The 20,191-nt window shown below is 51.3% G+C and overlaps 1 protein-coding gene across 3 annotated transcripts in view; it reads left to right on the forward strand.

Moving 5' to 3' along the window:
* The window catches only part of MGLL (monoglyceride lipase), a 225,506-nt gene that overhangs the window by 185,965 nt on the left and 19,350 nt on the right, over positions 1-20,191 (forward strand). For all 3 annotated transcript variants that reach the window (XM_032337903.1, XM_032337955.1, XM_032337933.1), the window contains exons 4-5: positions 9,539-9,675; positions 11,013-11,123. In XM_032337903.1, the coding sequence (XP_032193794.1) occupies positions 9,539-9,675; positions 11,013-11,123 (248 nt within the window). The remainder of the gene's footprint in view (positions 1-9,538; positions 9,676-11,012; positions 11,124-20,191) is intronic.

Here is a 20,191-nt window from a genome sequence, read left to right on the forward strand (position 1 = left end):
AAAGACCCAGCTCCCTGTGCAGACAAGGATGTGACGAAACTCACACTTCCGGACTTTGTGGGGGATGAGGAAAACTGCCCATTTAGAAAAGCATTTTAGGTTTCTACGAATGGGGACTCCCCCAAATATTCCTATCTTTTGGTCCAGAAACCCCATCTTGGCAAGTTAATCCTAATAATTCTATAAACATCTGTCACAAGATGTTCACCCAGTGTTATTGATAACACCGAAGATTGAAAGCACTCTCAAAGCCTTGCATTGAAAATAGTTGAGTCCTGATTTGACCCCCTTGCTGGGATAGCAGGCAGTCAGTAGAAATCACAAGTACAAATTAGGTAACAATGCAAGGGGGATATTCATATATCATATATAAAATTACAAATCAATTTTAGGTTCCCAGTCCCCAGCCAAGAATGGGCTCACAGCAGGTGTTTAGGAAATACTTATTTGGTTGAAATGAGCTGTGTTTCCATCTTCCTGCAGCAGCCCTGTTAGAGAAGTCCAGGTTGGTTCACAGGACTGATCTCCTCCCCAGTCACGCCCTGGCACCCATGCCCCTGGGGACTGGAAGTGGGGTCGAACTATACTCCCTCGCTGGAGTGTAATTGCTGGAAATCACATCTAAGGCCACCTCCTCCTAAGCCTTCTGCCCCTTTATAAGGCGCATCCTAGGTGGCCCAGCAGGAGACCTGTGCCTGACAAAGAGCAAGGCACCTGCATCCCAGGCTGGGAAGAGCCTGAGAAGCCCTTGCCAGCCTGCCGTGGCCCTGCGGGGGGTCATGTCCAGAGTGGCATGCAAGGCAGGTGGCCTCCCAGGGGCCGTAGGGAATAGAATGATTCTGTGGGTTGTTAAAAACATAAGCGGTGAGCTCTTTAGGCAGCCTGCCACAATTTGAGGTTTTTCTCCCAGCAATGCGTCCTAGGTCAGTTCACACGGTTCATGTTGGCAGGCTGTTGAAATGAGACCGAACTTTAATAATGCTCATTTCTGGTTGGCGAGGGCAGGAGTGGTTTGTTGTTTTCCATTCGTTTGTTCATGTGGTTTCGTATTTCTGCAGCCAGTACCTACCGATGACTTCCTCTGTGCCCAGCACTGACCCCAACACTTTACGTAGATGATCACCCTTAATCTTAGCAACAATCCAAGTTGGGTGGGGCTACGATTACCCGCACTTTACAGCTCCAAGGAGTTGAAAACCTTGCATGATGCCTTGCTAGAATGAAGCCAAATTTGACCTGAGGAAGTCTAACCCCAGAGTTGCTCCCCCACCCCTGACCCCACACTCCATGGCTACCTCCATGCTTGTCTGGTTTTTCCCAGATAGCTGCCTTGAACATGTATTACTGTAAGTTTAACTGATGCTTATGGCTGGCGGCTTCTGTCCAAGGCCTCCCTTTGCCTCATCCCTTATTCTGACAAGACCGAGTTGGTGGGGGGATGCCTGAGGCCAGATTCCAGGGTCCTCAGCCTCCACCCCTCCACCATTACCATGTGGGACCCCCACCCTGCTTGCTCCTTGGGAGGGGGAGACTTGGTTCGGGAAACAAAGCTTCCTGGGGTGTGGCTTGCCCTCACATTTGCTAGAGGAATCCACAGGAAAGATTTAAGTCATCGTTTACAAATTTCCAGGGATCGCAGGCACTTCTGACATCATTCCGCCTTGCTAACGCCTTGGGCCATGTTAGTACAGAGTGAATGCCGGGTTTGAGGAGCAGAGGACCTCCCTGCATCCTGGAGGGGGTCGGTGATGCGCCGGAATAAAAAAATAACACAGCAGATGTCCCAGTGCAAAGAATGCAGGGCGGCTTTGGGTCCGGACCCTGTCCTCATAATAACGTGATCATGACAGTAGGTATTTATTGAGCCCACCTGCACACCCCCACATAGTGCCAACATCTTACACTCAGGCTTTCACTCCATACTCATGGCACCCCATGGAGTGGGCTCCATGAGTGTCCCTTACAGCAGGCGAGGAAGCTGAGCCTTTGGGGGTGAAGTCACCTGTTCCAGGTCACATGGAGGCTGAGCTGACTCCAGCCTCCACCCCTAACCCCAGTCCTCTAGTGCCCGGCCCTCTCTGGCTTTTGCCTCCTCTTCTTGCACTGGACAGTGATCCTTAGTGTTCTTATTACCACAGTGCAGGAGTCACTGCAGGAGTCACAGTGCAGGAGGCTGGCATAGGCACGAGCTCATGAGAAAACTTGACGAATGGGTCTCTTTTCTTTTTGCCTTCGTACCGTCTTAGGTCCACATCTTGAATTTGCACCCCACTTACTTCATGGGGCTGAGAACCTCCGCCTCCTGCCTTCTCTGAAAGCTCTGGGACGGTGACCTCAGCTGGTCTTGGGGACTTGTCCCTCTCCGAGGCTTTCAGTAAGCTCCGCTTTGTATATATTAAAAGTGGAGCATCTCACATCTTGGCGAAATGCATCTGTGCGTGTTTGAAAGCCATGCAGGGTACCATGCGCATCCTCCTTTGTTTTTTCTGAGCAGCCCTCGGTCGAGTTTCCACAGGCGCTGGACTTGGGTCGCTGCATTTCTGTGTTTTTGTCGTGTTTACCTAAACACACTCCAAACAAGCTCCCAGCACTGAAGAACATCCCTGGGGGCTTCTGGAATCAGGAAAGGACATTACAGATCTAACTTACTGTTTTGGAAGGGGAAGAGGAGTCTGTGACGTGTGAAACCTGGGGAATTTTTGTTTGTAGGAAACTGAGCTGAAAGGTGATTTCATATTTCATGTCTAAGAAAGCCATGCTTGTCCCGGGGACACAGACCAGCTGCCCTCTGTCTCTTCGGAGAGCTGGACAAGACTAAATCCTTATAAGTGTGAGAAATAAAGGTCAGATGTGCGGAAGAAGGCTGGCACAGAAGAGGGCTGAACCCCGAGATAGTTCACAAGTTTTTTCATCTGAAACTGTATGTAGGGCCAAGGTTGGGGCGGGCAGGTGATAGTTAGCATATGCTGACGGCCTGCTGTATGCCCAGTAGGTTATACCATTTCCTTTATCCCCCCAACACCTGCAGAAGATGGGTACACGCTTTACCCATTTTACACCTGGGCAAGTAATCAAAGTAACTACCATCATAAACTTTGTGTTCCCTTCCCTCACTTTGCTATTTTATGCTTTTATCACATAGGCATGGCACTCTCAAAGAGTACATTGTTTACTTTTGCTGGGAGGTTTTGTTACTGTTTTTGCTTTTTAGCTTTATAGGAAACGGCTGATCTGCACAGTTAACGCCATCTTCTGTGACTTGCTTTTGTTCACCTTATATTTTGTTGTCTAAGATTCGTTCATGTTGCTACATGTAGCTTTAGCTCATTCAAGCTTATTCATCTGACTGTAGCAGATCCCTTTTGCTACAATATATCCATCTCTGGTTATGATCAGGCTGCTACAACCCTATGCCTGTCTCCTGGGGGGTGCACAAGAATTTCTCTTGCAGGTGTTTATACCTGGGGTGAAATCGTTGGGTTGTAGAGTACAGAATTTCCACCCTATGAGATGCCAAAATGTTTTCCAAAGTGGCTATACCAGTGTCTCTCCTTCCTGTGATACATACGAGTTAATAATTCCATTAGACTTAGAAGTGGGGGCCTCGAGAGGGCCTTCACCTTGCTCCTAACAGTGTCCGTTCCACCCTGGCAGTCAGCTACAGCCAATTCTCCCGCTGGGTTTGAAGGGCTGTGACGCTCACATCTCGCTCCGGCTGGTCGAGGCATATGACTTGCAAGGCCAGAGGCTCCACGATGATCAGTGATCATCTCTCTGGTCGGCCTGACCACACACCTTGTGAGCGCCCCCCCCCCCCCCCCCCCCTGCCCCCTGCCAGCCCAGTGCTTGCTGACCTCCAGTGGGTTAGCCAGGAATGCAAGGCCAATACCCTAATTGTGGTGGGAGGAAGTACCCATTCTCTCACCAATGGATGTCCCCAGGGAGACCAACACCAGCTCCCCAGAGCCTAGGCTCCGAGTTAGCTCCACGTGCCTCCCAAGGCTGCCTTGCCCATGGGAAGAAAGCTCCTCCAGAAAATCCAGAACAGAGAACTCACAGAACTGCAGAAACACAATGGCATGGAAAATAGCACTTCTGAAGAAGCAGAAACTGGGAGAGATTTCTGCTTGTACAGAAGCCCTTACATAGGTAGGAGGCTAGGAAAACCAAAGCCGTAGGGCACCCCCCTACCCCTCCGCCACAGACACCTCCCTGGAGATGTCCGGGCGCCCCTTCATAGGACAGATGTCCAAGCTGGGACCTGGGCACCCTGAGGTCTCGTGGAACCTTGGCAGCATTCTAGACTTTCCGGGCTGACCTATGACTTTCAGAAGCCACAGGGACTGCGGGAAAACGCTGGTCTGATGTTAACACCTGTAGTCACACGCCTGCATTTTAAATAACACAAGCCAGGGGAGGGTAAGTTGTGGCTGGCTAGCTCTGCCACACTGAGGCTTCCTGTGGACTTAGCAGCTTCTGTGGGTGCTGCTGCAGGCCAGCCCTGGAGCTGAGGGCTGCCCTCCTCCATGTGGGAGCCTGGTGGGTGGAGGCAGAACCAGAGAGCAGGTCCAGGACCTCAGGCAGGACCCTGTATCCTGCTTCATTAAGTAAAGTCTCCAGTTCGCTGTGTCTTCCATCTGCACCCCCTATCCGGGGGCCTCTCCCCACCCTGCTGACTCCCTCCCTCCACCCGGAGGTGAAGCATTCCCTCCTAACTCCTGGCAGCCAGAGCGAAGGCCCCATCAGTTGAACAGGGATGGGTCATCGTGTCCATGCGAACACCTTCGAACACAGTGCTCTCCTAGACATGAGGTCTCCGGTGAGCGTCTGTCGCTGTTTGCTGTTTGCTGTGGTTAATTTCGATGTCTCTGCCCAGCCTGCGTGTTCCCGCTGTGCTCTGCTCTCAAATATTTGGGAAGGCTCGCAACAGATGCTTCCTGGGGCCCGTGTTTGCACATCTGCAGGTAGTAACAAGCTCAGCTGCTTGGCGAGTGTGACCCACCCCGTGTGAACCGCAGCTGATGGGCCACTCCCGGGGCTTGCCTCAGGTGCGAGCAGCTCTTGACACAAGCCTGGAGGGAAGGTGCCCACCTTGTGTGCTGGTGGCAGTTTCTTACCCGGTGAGGAAGGGCTTTTCTCTTCATTCCACCGCCTTCCGAGCTCCCACTTGCTGCCCATGTTTCCCATGGACAATGAAAGACGCTGGATGTGGAGTCTGGACCTGACTCACCGCAGCACCGAGCTCCATTCAGTCGGCCAGAGGGTCCCTTTCCTCTGGAGAGTGGGGCGCTGGAACCCTCACTCGCAGTCGTGAGGATCACAGGGAATAAACTCTGGGAAAAGGGCTTTGTAAATGATAAACGGCCACTCACACGTCGGGCGTTGTTATTCCCGCTGTGTGAGCCTTTACTCTGTCTTCCCTTACTTCAAGCCATCTTGTCCCAGCGTTTTCTTCTATAAGAAAATGAATATTGAGTAGGACTGGTTCCCTAATGAAAGGGATGTGGGGTAGTCCTTTCTTTTTATTCAAACATTAACAGGATCATCAGCCTTCTGAAAAAGGGTTCTTGAAAAGACACAAGGGAAAGGAGAATCTGAGTTGCACACGTGGACTGTTTGTGGTTTCGGAGGCTCCGTCCGTATGGTGGGAAAGGAAATGGATCACATCCACTGTAGCCGGAGTCGTGGAGTAAAGCTCTTTGATGCGTGGCCATTATGGAAATACTGCCTACAGTTCATTTCAGTGGACATTCATCAAGCCCCTCCATTCTGCCAGGCTTGTGCACAGAGCCCCAAGGAAGTGCAAGTGACTACAAGGGGATCCCCGCTCCCCAGGACAGCCTGGCAAATATGGGGTACATGCATGCTGAACTTCCTCCTTCATGTCCTTAGCAGACATCACTCATCACGCACAGCACTCTCCTCTGCCCAGGCCAGGCAGACTCGCCTTAGAATCCCCCGCGGTACAGTGCAGTGGGGATCTCGGGCTACTGTGGGCTCAGAGCACCTTCCAGAAGGGGAGCAGGGCAGTGCTGAGCTGCTTAAAGCCGGGAGAGCTTGCAGCAGGCAGGGAGGCTGGTCAGGAGGCCGTGGCCAGTGAAACCCAACAGGGGCCTCATCCCTTGGGAGCGACTGATTCAAGAGGCTCTGCCGCTGGAAATCCAGAAGGAATCAGGGATCAACTAGCCATAGGGACAGAACTAAAGTCAAAGGCAACATGAAGCCCCATGTGAGTAGGAGAGCCCGTCTGGAAGCAGTTTGAGGAGCCACAGGACAACCGGGAGTCTTTCTGACCAGATCTGCAGTCTGGAAGCGTTGGAGCCAGAGACTGTGTAGCTAGTAGAGATGTATATAATCGGAGGAGAGCCAGAGCATGGGAGCCACACACGGGAACGAGGGCGAGCCGGGGGAGTGCCCAGGGCCTCCTGCACGTGGTCCGTAGAGAGGAGAGGCAGATATTGTAATACTTAATAACAGGAGCTAGCCCCGGAGTAAGCAGACTGGCGGAACTGGGCAGAAATCCAGAAATAGACTAGATTCAAGTGAAAGTGGGAACTATGGAGTATGACAAGGATGACCTCACAATCCAGTGACGTAATGAAGGAATTTTTCACGACTTCCGTTAAGACATTAAGACCCACCTCCACGTTGCAGCTCAATAGGAGTGACAGTTTCACAATATTGTGAGTGTCCTTCAGGCCACTGAGCTGAACACTTAGAAGTGATGCAAGTAAATTTCATGTTATGTGCATGTTACTACAAAAAAAGAAATGAAACCGTAGAAGGACTTACAACGTATGACTGACAATACCCTTTAGAACCTTGAAATGGAGAAAGCCTTTATAACCAAGAATCAAAGTTCAGAAGCCATTAGAAGAAAGGACTTATTATTTGGCCATTTAAAAATAAGAATCATCCGCACAGCTAAACACAACATAAACAAAGTAAAAGGACAAAAGACCAACTCGTAGAGAAGAAGCTCTTCAATATCAAGACAAAATGCGAGACAGAAAAAAATAAGCAAAGACATGAATTCTCAGTTCACCACAAAAGAAATACAGCTGGCTCTTGAAGAATGAGAAGATGTTCAAACTACACGTTCTCCCCTATCTTATGGGTAAAAACCCAAATGCCAGTGGACATGCTTTGTTGGCTGAGGGAATGAGTCTTTTCCCATGCCGGGGGGTTTGAGTCAAGACCGGATATCCCACATGAGGGGAATTTGGCAGAAACTGCCAAAGTGACACAGGCATGTACCTTTCAACCGAGCAACCTCATGTCTAGACATACACCCCAAAGATGCCCCTTCACCAAGGTGAATTAGAATACCCCCAGGCAATTTATTACAGCCTGCTGTTAAAGAAAGCAGAGATCGGCTAGCACACAGATAGTTTCCGACGAGAGACTGCTTGCAGAAACTTCCCTTTACTCACACCAAGGGGTACCTACCACGCATGGCAACATATTTTTGCAAAAAAGAAATGCTTCGAGAAAAATCCGGAAATTAACTAAAATGGTTAATCATAGGGAACAAGAGAGGAGAGGTGGAGTAGATAGGCATAGAAGTAAGACTTCACTGAGTGAACCTTCTTATAAATTTCTAATCGTTGTACCAGGTCAGTGTGTATCTATTCAGGAAAGAAAATTAAATTGAAAAGCAAAACTTATAGGTGGAAACAAATTTATTCTGAAATTAACAAACATCATTGTATATCAAATTAGGAACACAAGCCCACGGAGGAAATAATTAGGACATATTTGCAATAACTTGAACTTTAAAGACAAGACTCTGGCATATCATTACTGAAGTATATTCTAAGGACGGGGGAGGGAGGATGGGGAATTAACGTGGAATGGGTGTTATCAGTCCTCTCCAGATGCCATGACAAAGCGCCGTAGACGGGACATCTTAAACAACAGACATTTATTTACTCGCACACCCGGAGGCTCGAAGCCCAAGACTGAGGTATTGCAGGGCTAGTTTCTTCCAAGGCCTTTCTCCTTGGCCTGCAGGTGGCCATTTCTAGCTGTGTCCTCCCATGGTCTTTCCACTGTGCACATGCCCTTGACGTCTCTGTGTCCTAATCTCCTCTGCCTATAAGAACAGGGGTCAGATAGGGTTAAGACCCACCAGAACGGCCTCATTTTAATTAAGTCGCCTCTTTGAACCTGTCTCCAAAGGCAGTCCCATTATGAGCCACAGGGGTCTAGGACTTCAACATAAGAGTTTAGGGGTGGCGGGGGACACAATTCAGACCCTGATAAGGAGTATGGAGCTTCAATTCAGGGACGTTCTGGACGTGGATGGTGGTGACAGCAGCACAACCTGGTGAATGTACTCAAGCCCACTGAACCAACTGTACACCAAAAAATAGTTGAGATGGTAAATTGCATGGTATCTGTATTTTGCCACAATAAAAAAATAATAATCAATTTAAGGAGGGAAGAAACCCTCCGGGGGCGAGGGAGCAGAGGGTGCTATTGAGACAGCGACTGCTGGTGGGCTTCCGGCACCACGCGATGGTCAGGAAGGTGGCAGGGCTGGGGCGTGTTGTGCGTGGTGGACAGCAGGGCACAGGAGCTTGTCCCCTGCCCAGCGAGGTGGGTCCTGAATTTGAGGTGCGGGCAGCCTATCAGTTCTAAGCAGTAAGTCCTTCCCCTTTCTATCTGTGAAATGAGTGTTGCCATCGTTACTCCCGTGACAGCTTGTCCCCGCAGAGATGGCAGGAAGAGTTTGGGCAGATACCCTGGCTGCGTGGCCCCTGTTCTTTGGGATCTCTTTCTTTTTGTGATTTTCAAACAGTCTCGTGAGGGGCTTGCAGCCTGAATAAGGAAGCCGCAGCCGCTAGCACGCTGTTTCTATAGCGACTGATGTCCTTCAGAGGGAAAACGTGGAGAGGCCCTAAGAAAAGAACCAGGGGAAACGAACAGCGCAGAAACGCGACAGATGATAAAGTCCAGGAGGAATACACTGTGACCTAGTTTTAGCGTGGCTTCGTGGAGGCTCCTGGCAAACACCCCGGGCTGTTTTATCTCATTGTGTGTTTGTCAGATTGTCATCGCTGAAAGCTGTGAGTGAGGTGACAAGATGCAACACTTTGACCCGGTGAAAGTCTAATGTTGAAACACAACTGTGAGGACCAAGGAGCTGGGAAGACCCCAGAAAATTCTGAGCCCCATCAATTTCACTCCCGGCCACTTGGTAGAAAATCAGACCCTGTTGAGACTCTGTGCACCTGTCTGTTCTTCCTTCCTTGGAAACAGCCACAAGGAAAGCATCCTGGCTGCGTGGACAGGCTTTGCAATGTTTCTGTCCTTCCTTATCTCACTTCCAGGCTGTAGGATCTTGGGAAAGTTCCTTAACCAGTCTGTGCTTTGACTTCTGAAGCTGTAAAACGGGGAGAGAACTCCCATGTGGGAGAGTGGTTGGAAAGAGAGGATTCCACGGGATGATACATTTGGGTCCTTGGTCAAGAGGTCACTGGGCTCAGGTGGCCCACAGCCTCCTGGTAACTGTGATTCTCCCGTTCCCTTCCAGTTGGCCACGGACAGAGCGAAGGGGAGAGGATGGTAGTGTCCGACTTCCACGTTTTCATCAGGGATGTGTTACAGCACGTGGATATCATGCAGAAAGACTACCCAGGGCTTCCTGTCTTCCTTCTGGGCCACTCCATGGTAAGCAGACCACAGAAGACCCCGCCCGAATCAAGCCTGGTCCCCAGCCTCGCTGTGGGTGGGAGGGGTGAGACCCCCGTGATGAAGACAAGGTGCTCCCCACCCCACCTGCTCTCTGCCTGGCTGGCACGCCCCCTCTCTGCGTGCCCTGTACTTGGAGCTCCCGGGCATTTTCGCACTCGGGATAAGCCAGGTTCAGCGTCCTGGAGACAGCCCAAGAGGGAGCTTCTCATTGAGACCCAAGATGCCAGGAGGCTGCCTGCCCATCCTTTCTGAGGACCTCTGCTGCAGGGCCTCTTTGGAAACCAATCTTTTCTTTTCAGGCTCTGTTGGCCCCTCAGTGCCATTTCACGGTGAGACTCCCAAGGGCGCCTCTCCCTGCAGAGCCATTTCTCAGAGCAGGGATGGCTCTTCCATCAGTGAGAAGCCCAGGGAAAGTGCCCAAACCCTGGATGCTTGCTCCAGCCTGTACAGTACGAATGGGAACTTGGGACACGGTCTCCCCAGGGAAACAAGTCCTTAAACGCCATTCAGAATCCTTTCCACCTTTTAAATGTATCTAATCCCCTAAGAATCCACCAAGTATAATCTTTAAGTCCACAGCCTGCAAATGGGCAGCACGTCTCCCCCTGGGCATCCTGACAGGTTGGCTGGCAGAGAATTTTGAACTGATGATATGTGAAGGTGGGGGGCGGCGGGGGACTTTTCCCTTTGGGGCCGGGCTTCCGCCCCCTTTATCACAGCCGGTCTTGCTTCCTGCACGTCTCTTACCTGCCCGGCCTCTATCCGCCTTTGTGGTCCCACCTACCCTCATCCTCAGGCCCACAACCAAAGCCTCATGCTTCCAGCACTGTTCATGCTCACTAAGTATTTTTCTTGGAACCAAAATTTCTGGGACCTTGACCGAACCAAGAAGGAAAAAAAAAAAAAAAAGTATAGCCATCTCTTCTTATAATCCAATTACCAAAACAAAAATCTCATATTAAGGCTAACGGCATGAATGCATTGGGGGTCTGCCAGCTTTTGGCTGGAAACGAAGTAGGAATGTGTTGTTTAACTGGCGGCCCACAAGCAGGAACCTTATTTATATCTCTCTGAAATGTTTGCTCTTGGAAAACCCTGAGGGGGAAAAAAAACGTGTGTAATAAAATAATTGCAGATCCAGTTTATCCAACATTCGGTGTAGTCTACTCCAAGGTAAGCCCCCCACCCCCACCCCACCTGGGGCTCCGGGCCAGGCCTGCAGCTTCGGGGGAGTGTGTTGATGGTGGTTTATTAGAAATATGTGTGCTGGCGGAAGCTGGCATGTGCCCATCCTGGCCTGTTTTGCTTTGCAGGGAGGTGCCATCGTCATTCTCACGGCTGCGGAGAGGCCAAGCCACTTCTCCGGTATGGTCCTTATTTCGCCCTTGGTTCTGGCCAATCCTGAGTCTGCGACAACTTTCAAGGTAAACAGACTTCCGGTTCTGGGCGAGTCCTGCAGGGCTGGGGGGTCCCTGGGCGTCCATGGGCACGTCCTTCACTGGCTAAAGTCTGGGGGGAAGGGCCGGAGTCCATTTTCGGACCTCGTCCTTTGCCGTGTGAAGGTTTGGACAAATACCAAACCTTGTCTCCATGGGGGTTCCGTGATGTCTGAAGTCAGGTGTGTTTTCTCCCTTAGCGATGAGAGAAGAACAGTTTCCTGTTTTTGTGTGTTTTCTTGGTGAAAGTTGAAGAGGGAAAAAGTGACACATGTTGGGAATCTAGCAAAATAACCTTTGTTAACAGTTTGTGTTGAGGGCCTGGGCTGATTTTCATTGACTATTTGCCAGCTTGAGCTAAAAGTACATGCTGAGGGGAACGGCCAGCAGTCTGTGGTGGTGACGTAGGGGGGTCCGCTGAGCAGCAGCTCTCCTCCAGCCTGGAGCACCTTTTCCTTTGCTCTAAGGATGCATCCCTCTGTTTGAGCCATCATTTTGTTGTCCCGGTACGTGGTGGCATGCATGGACATGCTCTTGGTTCTAGGGCTCCGGGCGATGTGCATGCACATGGTACACGAGCTAACATTCAGTTGATCTCTGAACAACACAGGTGTGAACTACATGAGTCTACTCATGCATGGATGTCTTTCAACAGATAAAGGCAATTATCATATGGTTTCACTTATTTGTAGAGCATAACAAATAACATGGAGGACATAGGGAGATGGCGAGGAGAAGGGAGTTGAGGGAAATTGGAAGGGGAGGTGAACCATGAGAGACTATGGACTCTGAAAAACAATCTGAGGGTTTTGAAGGGGTGGGGGGTGGGAGGTAGGGGGAGCCAGGTGGTGGGTGTTATGGAGGGCACATATGGCATGGAGCACTGGGTGTGGTGCAAAAACAATGAATTCTGTTACACTGAAAAGAAATTAATAAGAAAAGAAAAAAAAAACCATATAGGGGTGTAAATATATTTTCTCTTCCTTACGATTTTCTTTCTTCCTTCCTGATGATTTTCTTAATCACATTATTTCTTCAGTTTACTTTAGCGTAGGAATATAACGTATGCTATGTAATCCATACAAAATATGTGCTAATCACCTATTGATGTAATGGGTAAGGTTTCCAGGCAACAGGAGGCTATTAGTAGTTGGGTTTTGGGGGCGGGGGGCGGGGCAGGGAGGGTCAACATTATGTTTGGTTTTCAGCTGGACAGAGGCTCAGCGCCCCTAGCCTCAAATTGTTCAGGGGTCAACTGAACCGCCTAGGAGCGGAACAGGTTCTCGTCTCAGAGAAGGGAGATGAGAGCATGGCGTCTCAGGACTGCTTGCCGTGAACGTGGGCTGTGAATGTTCTGGACCTATCCTTTAGTGGCGTGAGGTTTAAGAGAGAGCATAAGTGAATGAGAGTTGGAGAATCCCAACCCCGTGCATCCCCATGGAAGGGTTACTCTTATGCCAGTGCCAGTGGGGCTGCCCTCTGAGCCAGTTGTCAGGACTCTCAAAGGACTCAGAGGGTGAGGTGGGGGTCATGGGGCCATGGGGAACTGGCAGCTATCCGCCGGTGGCTTACCCTCCTTTCTCTGGCCTCACTGTCAAACGGCGGCAGGACTTCTAAATAATTGCCCGGTAGCACTGATACCTCCAGTATCCTCCCGAGCACCCAAGTAGAGGAGCATAGGACAGGAATAAAGGCTTGTAAGAATGTTTTCAAAGTGTTTCCTTCAGCCCACGGCCAGAGATGGGTGGGCAGGTCCTGTGGAGAGCCTTTCCTTTACATACAGAGAAATGGAGACAGGCTGAGCCAGAGAGAAACCTGGAACTATCTGATAGTTTACCCAGAGAACAGCGATTTACTTAATCCACCGAAGAATAGAGATGTCTCGCGTCTTTGAGTGTTGTCCCATTGGAAGGAAATCACCACTGACTTGTTGGAACCAACTGTCGTTAGTAAATTTCAGTGCTGTGTAGGCAGACAGCAGTGCAGGTGGACGCCACCCTGTTTCTGCCAGGGAAAGAAATGAAGGTCATTCCCAGAACCATAGGTAATGCCCAGATGGGCTATTTCCTGGTCACTGACATGTGCAAGAGGATGTGTGACCTCCTGGATGGCTCCCCTCATGACTGTAATCAACTATATAGCACGAGGGCAAATCACCCACATCAAGGATTCTTTTCCACGTAGAACGAGCAAGACCAGGATCACAGTGGAGTGGGGAGTTCTCACGGCACCCATGTGCTCTGACTCAGGAAGGAGTACTCAGTTCAGTGAGCACCCAGCATGTGCCCTGCTTTCCTCTGCCTTATCGCCCCCGGGAGAGGTTGTGACATTGTTTTGTGAAAGGGAACACTGAGGCTTGGGCAGGGCGAGTGACCTGCCAGGATCACACATCTTGCCTGATTGATCTGAATCCAGGGCTGTCCACTCTCCCTCTAGAATGTTTCCCTAGAGAAGAAAATAGGTATTTTCTGACGTGAATGTTCTTCCTTAGAGACAAGCCAGAGACCTTGGGGCTTTCCAGATAAAATACACAAGGGGGTCATGGCAGCAGGGCCCAGAGGTGGGCCCCAAGGCTTCCCATCAGAGTCTCTAGCAGACGTGGAACTTCCAGGCAAGGCTACCAGTGTGACCTCTCCAAGCCCTGTGCTAATAGATCACCTTGTCAAATCAGGAACCAGCCGTCCCTGGGGGGTGCTGGTCTCCTCTTATTAACCAAGACAAATTGGATTTCCTGTTGCCCCCAGACCTGAGGACACATCTTCCCCACCACGAAATCTGTTGCTGCCCCTGGGTCTTGGGCAGTTTTGACTGACAGAGTCCCTGATTCATCTGCCTACCCGCCCCCAGGGTGACTGGATTACCCTGTACACACCTAGTCTAGTGCGACAACCTTCCTGAAAGCGTCTCGGAGAACCTTTGTTTAAAATTTAAACATTGTTAGAATAACACTTTCACAGAGTTCAAACGTTAAAAGTTGAGGAGAGGACAGACAGGGGGCTGTCTCTGCCCGGTGGAGGCCGGCCGCTGGAGTCTCCGTCTACTGGGACGCACAGACACGTGCTACTCGTTGCTGTGTTTTACACAAACGAGAATACCCTCTCTGTGACTTCTGCAGGCTTTGTTCTTTCTGCTGGCTTCATTTTTGTGGGTTCGGCTTTAGTTTGGTTGTTTTACTCAGCATATGATACCACTTGCGCCTCCTTCAGGATTCAGGAGTACTTATTCCCATCAGCATTAACTGGAATAGTTCAGGCTAGGTCCTGGAATAGGTAAGGTCTCCCTTACAGACCTCCAAGAGGACTGGCTTCCCAGAGACCACTACCACCTGAGAGGGCTGAGGTCGAAGAGGGGGCCTTGCCGTGGCCAAGACAGAGGGCAAAGTCAAGTCCTGGCTGCGCCCCTCCTCCCAGTGGACTGTGCGGTGGTTTGTTTCATGGCACCGAACGCCTGCTGGAGAGATTCTCCAAATCATCGAAGTGGGCAGCTTTGAGTACATACAGGAACGTGGAAGAGGACAGTCCCTACCCCCTGGATTGTAGGAACACCGGATCCCCGTGCCAGACCACACCCCTGCCCACACACACCCCACCAGACCTGCATACGGCTGGTCTTAGCTCCACACTCCCTTTTCCACAAGCTGGGGTATGTTTAGCCTGGAGGACAGACAAGGAGGACAGGGGTCTGGCCCCCAAACACTGTCTGTGTTTAGAATGTTATTGTACAAGGGAAGGGACCACAGGAGAAATTTGGAAACAATATCCAGTGTATCAGAACCAGTCTCAGCTGCTTATGAGGCTGTTTCCTGGGGATTCTCTCCACGTCCTACACCGGGGGCGGTGCAGAGCTAGAGTCCTTCCCAGGGAGCAGAGGTGAAACCCTGGGCTGCCCAGCTAGGTGTGTGTGTGAAGGAGACTCGGCCCTGGCCTAGCCCCAGGGATAGCATGCAGGAACGTGGGGTGGGGTGCAGAACCACTCACTTTTCTAGGTGGGTCAGATGAGGAACAGCTGAAATCCCCATGGGCAGTGCCTGGGGTTGTTGGTGGGGTGGGGGAGCTCAGCCTGCACAGAGGGTAATCTTCTAAATGATCTTCTTTGGTAATCTTCTAAATGATCTTCTTTGCCTCTTGCCTGGAGGTTGTCCCTGGGGATCCAGGGTCAGGAACACAGGAGCCAGCCCACCCAATTCCAGATGCTTCCACTCCCTATCAATCAGGGCACCTGGCCAAGTAGAGAGGAGAGAGCCGCCATGAACCAGGCCCTCAGTGCATGAGCCGCCCTATATCGGTTCCTTTCCGCCACCACCCAGTAAGGAGAGAAAGTCATTCCCAATTCACAGACAAGAACATGGGGCCAATTGTTTTGCTCAAGGTCAGCTTGTGCCCCAACCCTGGTCGGCGAGTGAGGCAAGATACTCCCTTTCACCCCAAAGCATGCCTGCCAGCAGTCAGCTGCCCTTAACTGGAGCGCCTTCTCATCTGTTTGTAGTCACCAGGCTCTAGAAGGCCCTGGGAACAATCTGAGTGCTGGGAGTGGAGGGGAAACAGGAGGCAATGGGTGGGGTGGGGGGGATTGCCCCTCTTTCACATGTGCTGTAAAGTTAGACCTGGGAACCAGGACTTAACTACAGTCATGAACGGGCCCATGAATCTGGCAGCTGGGATGTGCCTGGGGATAGGGGGTCTTACTTCTGTCCTACAGGTGCCCGAGCTGTCATAGCTGGGGGTTCAGATTTCTAGACGCTGGCATTCAAGAAACAAGTCATCTCCCCAACACATCTTTGGGGAGCCCCTGCTGTAGGTCAGCCACAGGGCAGACAGCGGTGAGCCGCTGCTCCCCCCTTCCCAGCTCAGCACACAGAAAAGGCACAAGGCACTTTCTAGTCTCCACTGGCCTAAGGCTGCGCTCCTCCCCCACCGAGAGTTTCTGGGCTGACCCTTGCAGAAGGCATCCTCACAGAAGGCCTAGCTTTCTGGCCCCCTTTTGCACAAGTTGGCTTGCCGGAGCCACTTTAGAAGATCGCAATTATAATTTCCTCCCTCATGTCAGCCGCAGAAGCTTCAAAATGATCTTAGGGAGCCATTAAAACCTTTTGGATCAATAGAGGCATTTGCGCCTCTATTGTCACTAGTCACTAGTATTTAAAGGGATGGGCTCAGCATTTCATCCAGGAATGGCCCAAGGGCATGTCAAGGGCCAGTGACACACTCTGGTCCCTGGCTCATCGGGAGGTGGACCTCACTTCTGGAAGAGTTATTCTTTTTGGGGGGTGCAATAATTTTCAGGGTTCTAGCTGTGATGGTAGGCTTGTTGCAATCCGTCACTCTGAAAAACACTGGCGGTGCTCTCTCTGCAGTCAGACCAGGAGAATTTGTTGAGTTTCTCCTGGGGACAGAAGCCAGAAGGGCAATTAGGGAGGAACTCTGTGGAAACCAGTTCTCAGGTAACTTTCCCAGCAACACTTTGAGGTTTGTTTCATTATCCCCATGTGAGAGATGAAGAAACTGAGGACCACAGACTTCTTGGTGATTCAGAACCAGAGTTTGAATCAGAATTTGCCTGGCTCTCAGTCTCCTCTTTCTGGGGCTGGGAGGCTGGCAACTTGGGGCCCATTAGCTGTAAGTCTACCCCGAAATTATCCTCCGGTGATGAGACCTGGGGTCCCTGCTGAGTCAGCACCACTGGGTGGCACAAACCTGACTGAGCCTGCAGGGGTCATGATTTGAAGGGGGAATCTCACCTCAGTGGGGGCTGTCTGGGGTCACTCCTCCTTGGAGCTGGATCCAAGGCTCTCTCCACACTCCTACAGGATTATCCGAAGAGCGTGAGCGAACTGGGAACGAGAAGTTTATTCTGTTTGATTCCAACTTCCTTATGGGTGAGCTGCACTTCTCACTGGGGCCTCTGCCGGCTTTTCTTGCCTTCCCTTAAAGGTGATGGAGGCCTCTCCCAGCTGATGGTAGAGGCTTAGGGAGACCGATGGTGGAGGCTTAAGGAGATCATGGTGGGATGCAGCAGCACCGACCCCGGCAGCCTGAACCAAATTGATCCTCAGGGTGTGGGCTCTGTCAGGCTGTTTCCATCCCTACTCTTTCCTTACTACATGGCCCTTCCTCACCTCATACCCCCTTCTCAGCCCTTCTGGCTCTCTGCATTACTACAATCAACCCACTGCCCCTGCTCGATTCATTCAGCCCTGCCTCACCCTTTCCTCCCCCACCAACCTCTAGGCCAATGAAATAAACAACCCCTAGAAGAATAGCAGGGAAAAGGGTTTTCTTTCGCACCTGTTCCAAGCATCCTGCTACTGCAACCGTCTTGGATTTTTTTGTGGGGAAGTGGCTAAGCACCTAATTCTTTTTGTTTTTTTTAAGCCGCATTATTGTCATCAAAAGATTTGCCTCTACCTTCAAGAAGGCAGGTCCAGCCACCTGCCACCTCCCCTCCTGAGCCCTGTGCACCCTTACGCGGTCTCCTCCTACTTATTCTTTGGGGGAAAGGCCTTTGGCAGCTGTGGGAGGGAGCTGTCTCCCCAACACTTGGCTCACTGTACTTGGAAGAGGGAGGCATAGCAGCCAACTGGTCTGGCTATAACTGGTTAGTTTCCTCCACAGAGACCAAACCTTGCCATTGTTCATTTTGGGATTTTTGTTTATTTGTTTAAGATTTCATTTATTTGAGAGAGAAAGAGAGAGAGCGCGCGTGCACGAGTGTGGTGAGAGGGAGGAGAAGGCGGAGCAGAGGGAGAGGGAGAAGCAGGCTCCTCGCTGAGCAGGGAGCCGGATGCAGAGCTCAATCCCAGGACGCCTGGATTACGACCCGAGCCACTTAACCGACTGAGCCTCCCCAGGCACCCCGGCTTTGTTCATTTTGTACAAAGCAAACACTTCTCCAGAAATGGCCCTCTTCTTTTAGTTTTCTTCCAAAACTCTTTCCCTAAAAGTTTCCTTTAGCTGTAGAAAGCTCTTCTGTTAAGAGAAAGAAAAGTGTTCTCTAGGAGAGAGGACTGTCATCCTGTCCTGCAGGCAGAGTCCTTCCTGGCCCTCTTGTCCCCTCCCTCTGCCCTGTGAATCCAGAGCAAGGATGGTTTGAGCCACTGTGCTGCCTTTTCTGATCCTTGTCAAACCTAATCTCACAACATCTTCTCCTGGAAGTGGGGGTCTTGGTACTTTGGGGCATAAATATGTTGGTTTAAGAAGCACCAGTGGCAAGAGCATAGATTCGAAGATGAAGGTAAGTCTGTCTCCTCACCCCTGGGCCGGCCCTTGTGTGCCCAGGTCCATGCGGAATCGGGTGACGGTCACAAAACATAAATTGTTAGTGAACAAGAAATCTGGTGGTGGTCTTAAGAGTGCGGGCACGGAGGCTGTGTGGACTCCCTCCTTCACTTTGCTGGAGGGTGGCTTGGCTGTGGAGCTGGTATGCCCCCAGGCCTTTCCCTGGCTGTCTGCCATCTAAACGGGAAATGGGTGGGAAACTGAAGGGTGGGAAGACAGCGGTGTCCTTGTCCTGTCTGGGCCAGACCAGACAGGCACACGGGCCTTTGATTCCAAAGCATGGCAGGGCCGCACACCGTCAACCATCAGCCCTCAGGCCCACTCAAGGAGCCATGGTGAGGGTCACCAAGGACGGCAAGATGTCCAGATGACAGTTGCTCAAGCTTTGGGCTGCACATTAAGTCCTTCCCCAATAGTGTCGCCCTTGGGCCAGTCCTACTGGAGGGAAGAAGTCCCACGGAGTCCTCCACCCTCCTGAAGCAGTTGGACCCCAGTAGGGACCAGAGGGCACAGCACCTTGCCTCCCTCCCTGACCACACACTCATTTGCTGTATTTGCTCTTTATTTAAACTTTTCCTTTAACCTTTAAAAGCATACATCCCAACTCCTGAATTTAGGTTCCCAGAGGAGCCTCCAATTTCTGGAGTTCATAGACATTTGGAAACACCCTAACCCTTTCCTTTGGGAGAGCTCTCCAGACTCCAAGCCATCCCGGTCATGTGCTTGTCTGTGGGGCTGCTTCACGACCCTGCCTTGACACTTGAGCCCTGCCCCACAGGTTCTGTCCATCCCATGAGGCTGCACACTGTATGGCCAAGTCCAGGCCCTTCCCCAGTGCTCCCAGTTGGATTCTCTTCTATTTCTCCACTAGACTCTCACACGTCAGCTCAGGGTGCTTCGTGGCACCTGGTGTGTTGACAGCAGTGAGTTGACATGCTTGGGGATCGCTGGCTTGGACCCCAGGCGTGGGGGGCTGGGAGTGAGGCTGGTCTTCAAGGCAGGGAGCTCCCATCTTTTCCTGAAGCATGCAGACTTGACCCTGTGGACCTCAGAGTGGCTGGGTGCACCTGTGTGCACCTGTGAGCACCTTTGCACCTGTGAACAAAGCCCTTTTTTCTTCTCTGCCTGATTCCTAGCCATGTGAGAGGACATCCAGCTCATACAGCCCGAGGACACAGGATGTTTTATAGCTCTGAGTGTCAAACAGGTAGCGGGGTCCAGCACGTGATTCCACAGAGAGCCCCAATGGCAGCTGTGTGTGGTCACCCCCAGGAGATTCAGGCCCCCACTTAACGCTCATATGGAGAGAGAATAACCAAGGCCAGTGGTGTAAGGGAAAAGCACAGTGTCGCCCAGACCGTTGTCCCCATCCCAGCTGGCTGTGTGGTACACGGCTGAGCCTATTTCCTTGTGCAATAAAGATGAACCCTCATGGCATCTGTATCAAGATTAAAAGTCTGGGCATCTACGGCTGTATGCGACACAGCAAAGATTGTCCTTCAGTTGATGTGAGTGCCCTCACCCCCGCTGAGGGTACCAAGGGGACATCACCTCTTGGCTCCATGATATGCACCTTCCACAAAGACTGAGAACTCACTGCTCGCCACCTTCCCTGCGATTCTAATTTCAGCAAGTCACAGCTCACTTGTGAAATAGCATCTCTCCCCCCTGAGTGTCTGTGCCCAGTGCAGAAACGCGAACAGCCCCCCTCTGCGGGGAGAAGTGTGAGATCCAGGCTCACACTCTTCCTGGGTAAACACCAGATCCTGCAGGAGAGATGGG

The sequence above is a fragment of the Mustela erminea genome, chromosome 1 (genome assembly GCF_009829155.1).
Source record: "Mustela erminea isolate mMusErm1 chromosome 1, mMusErm1.Pri, whole genome shotgun sequence".
NCBI lineage: Eukaryota > Metazoa > Chordata > Mammalia > Carnivora > Mustelidae > Mustela > Mustela erminea.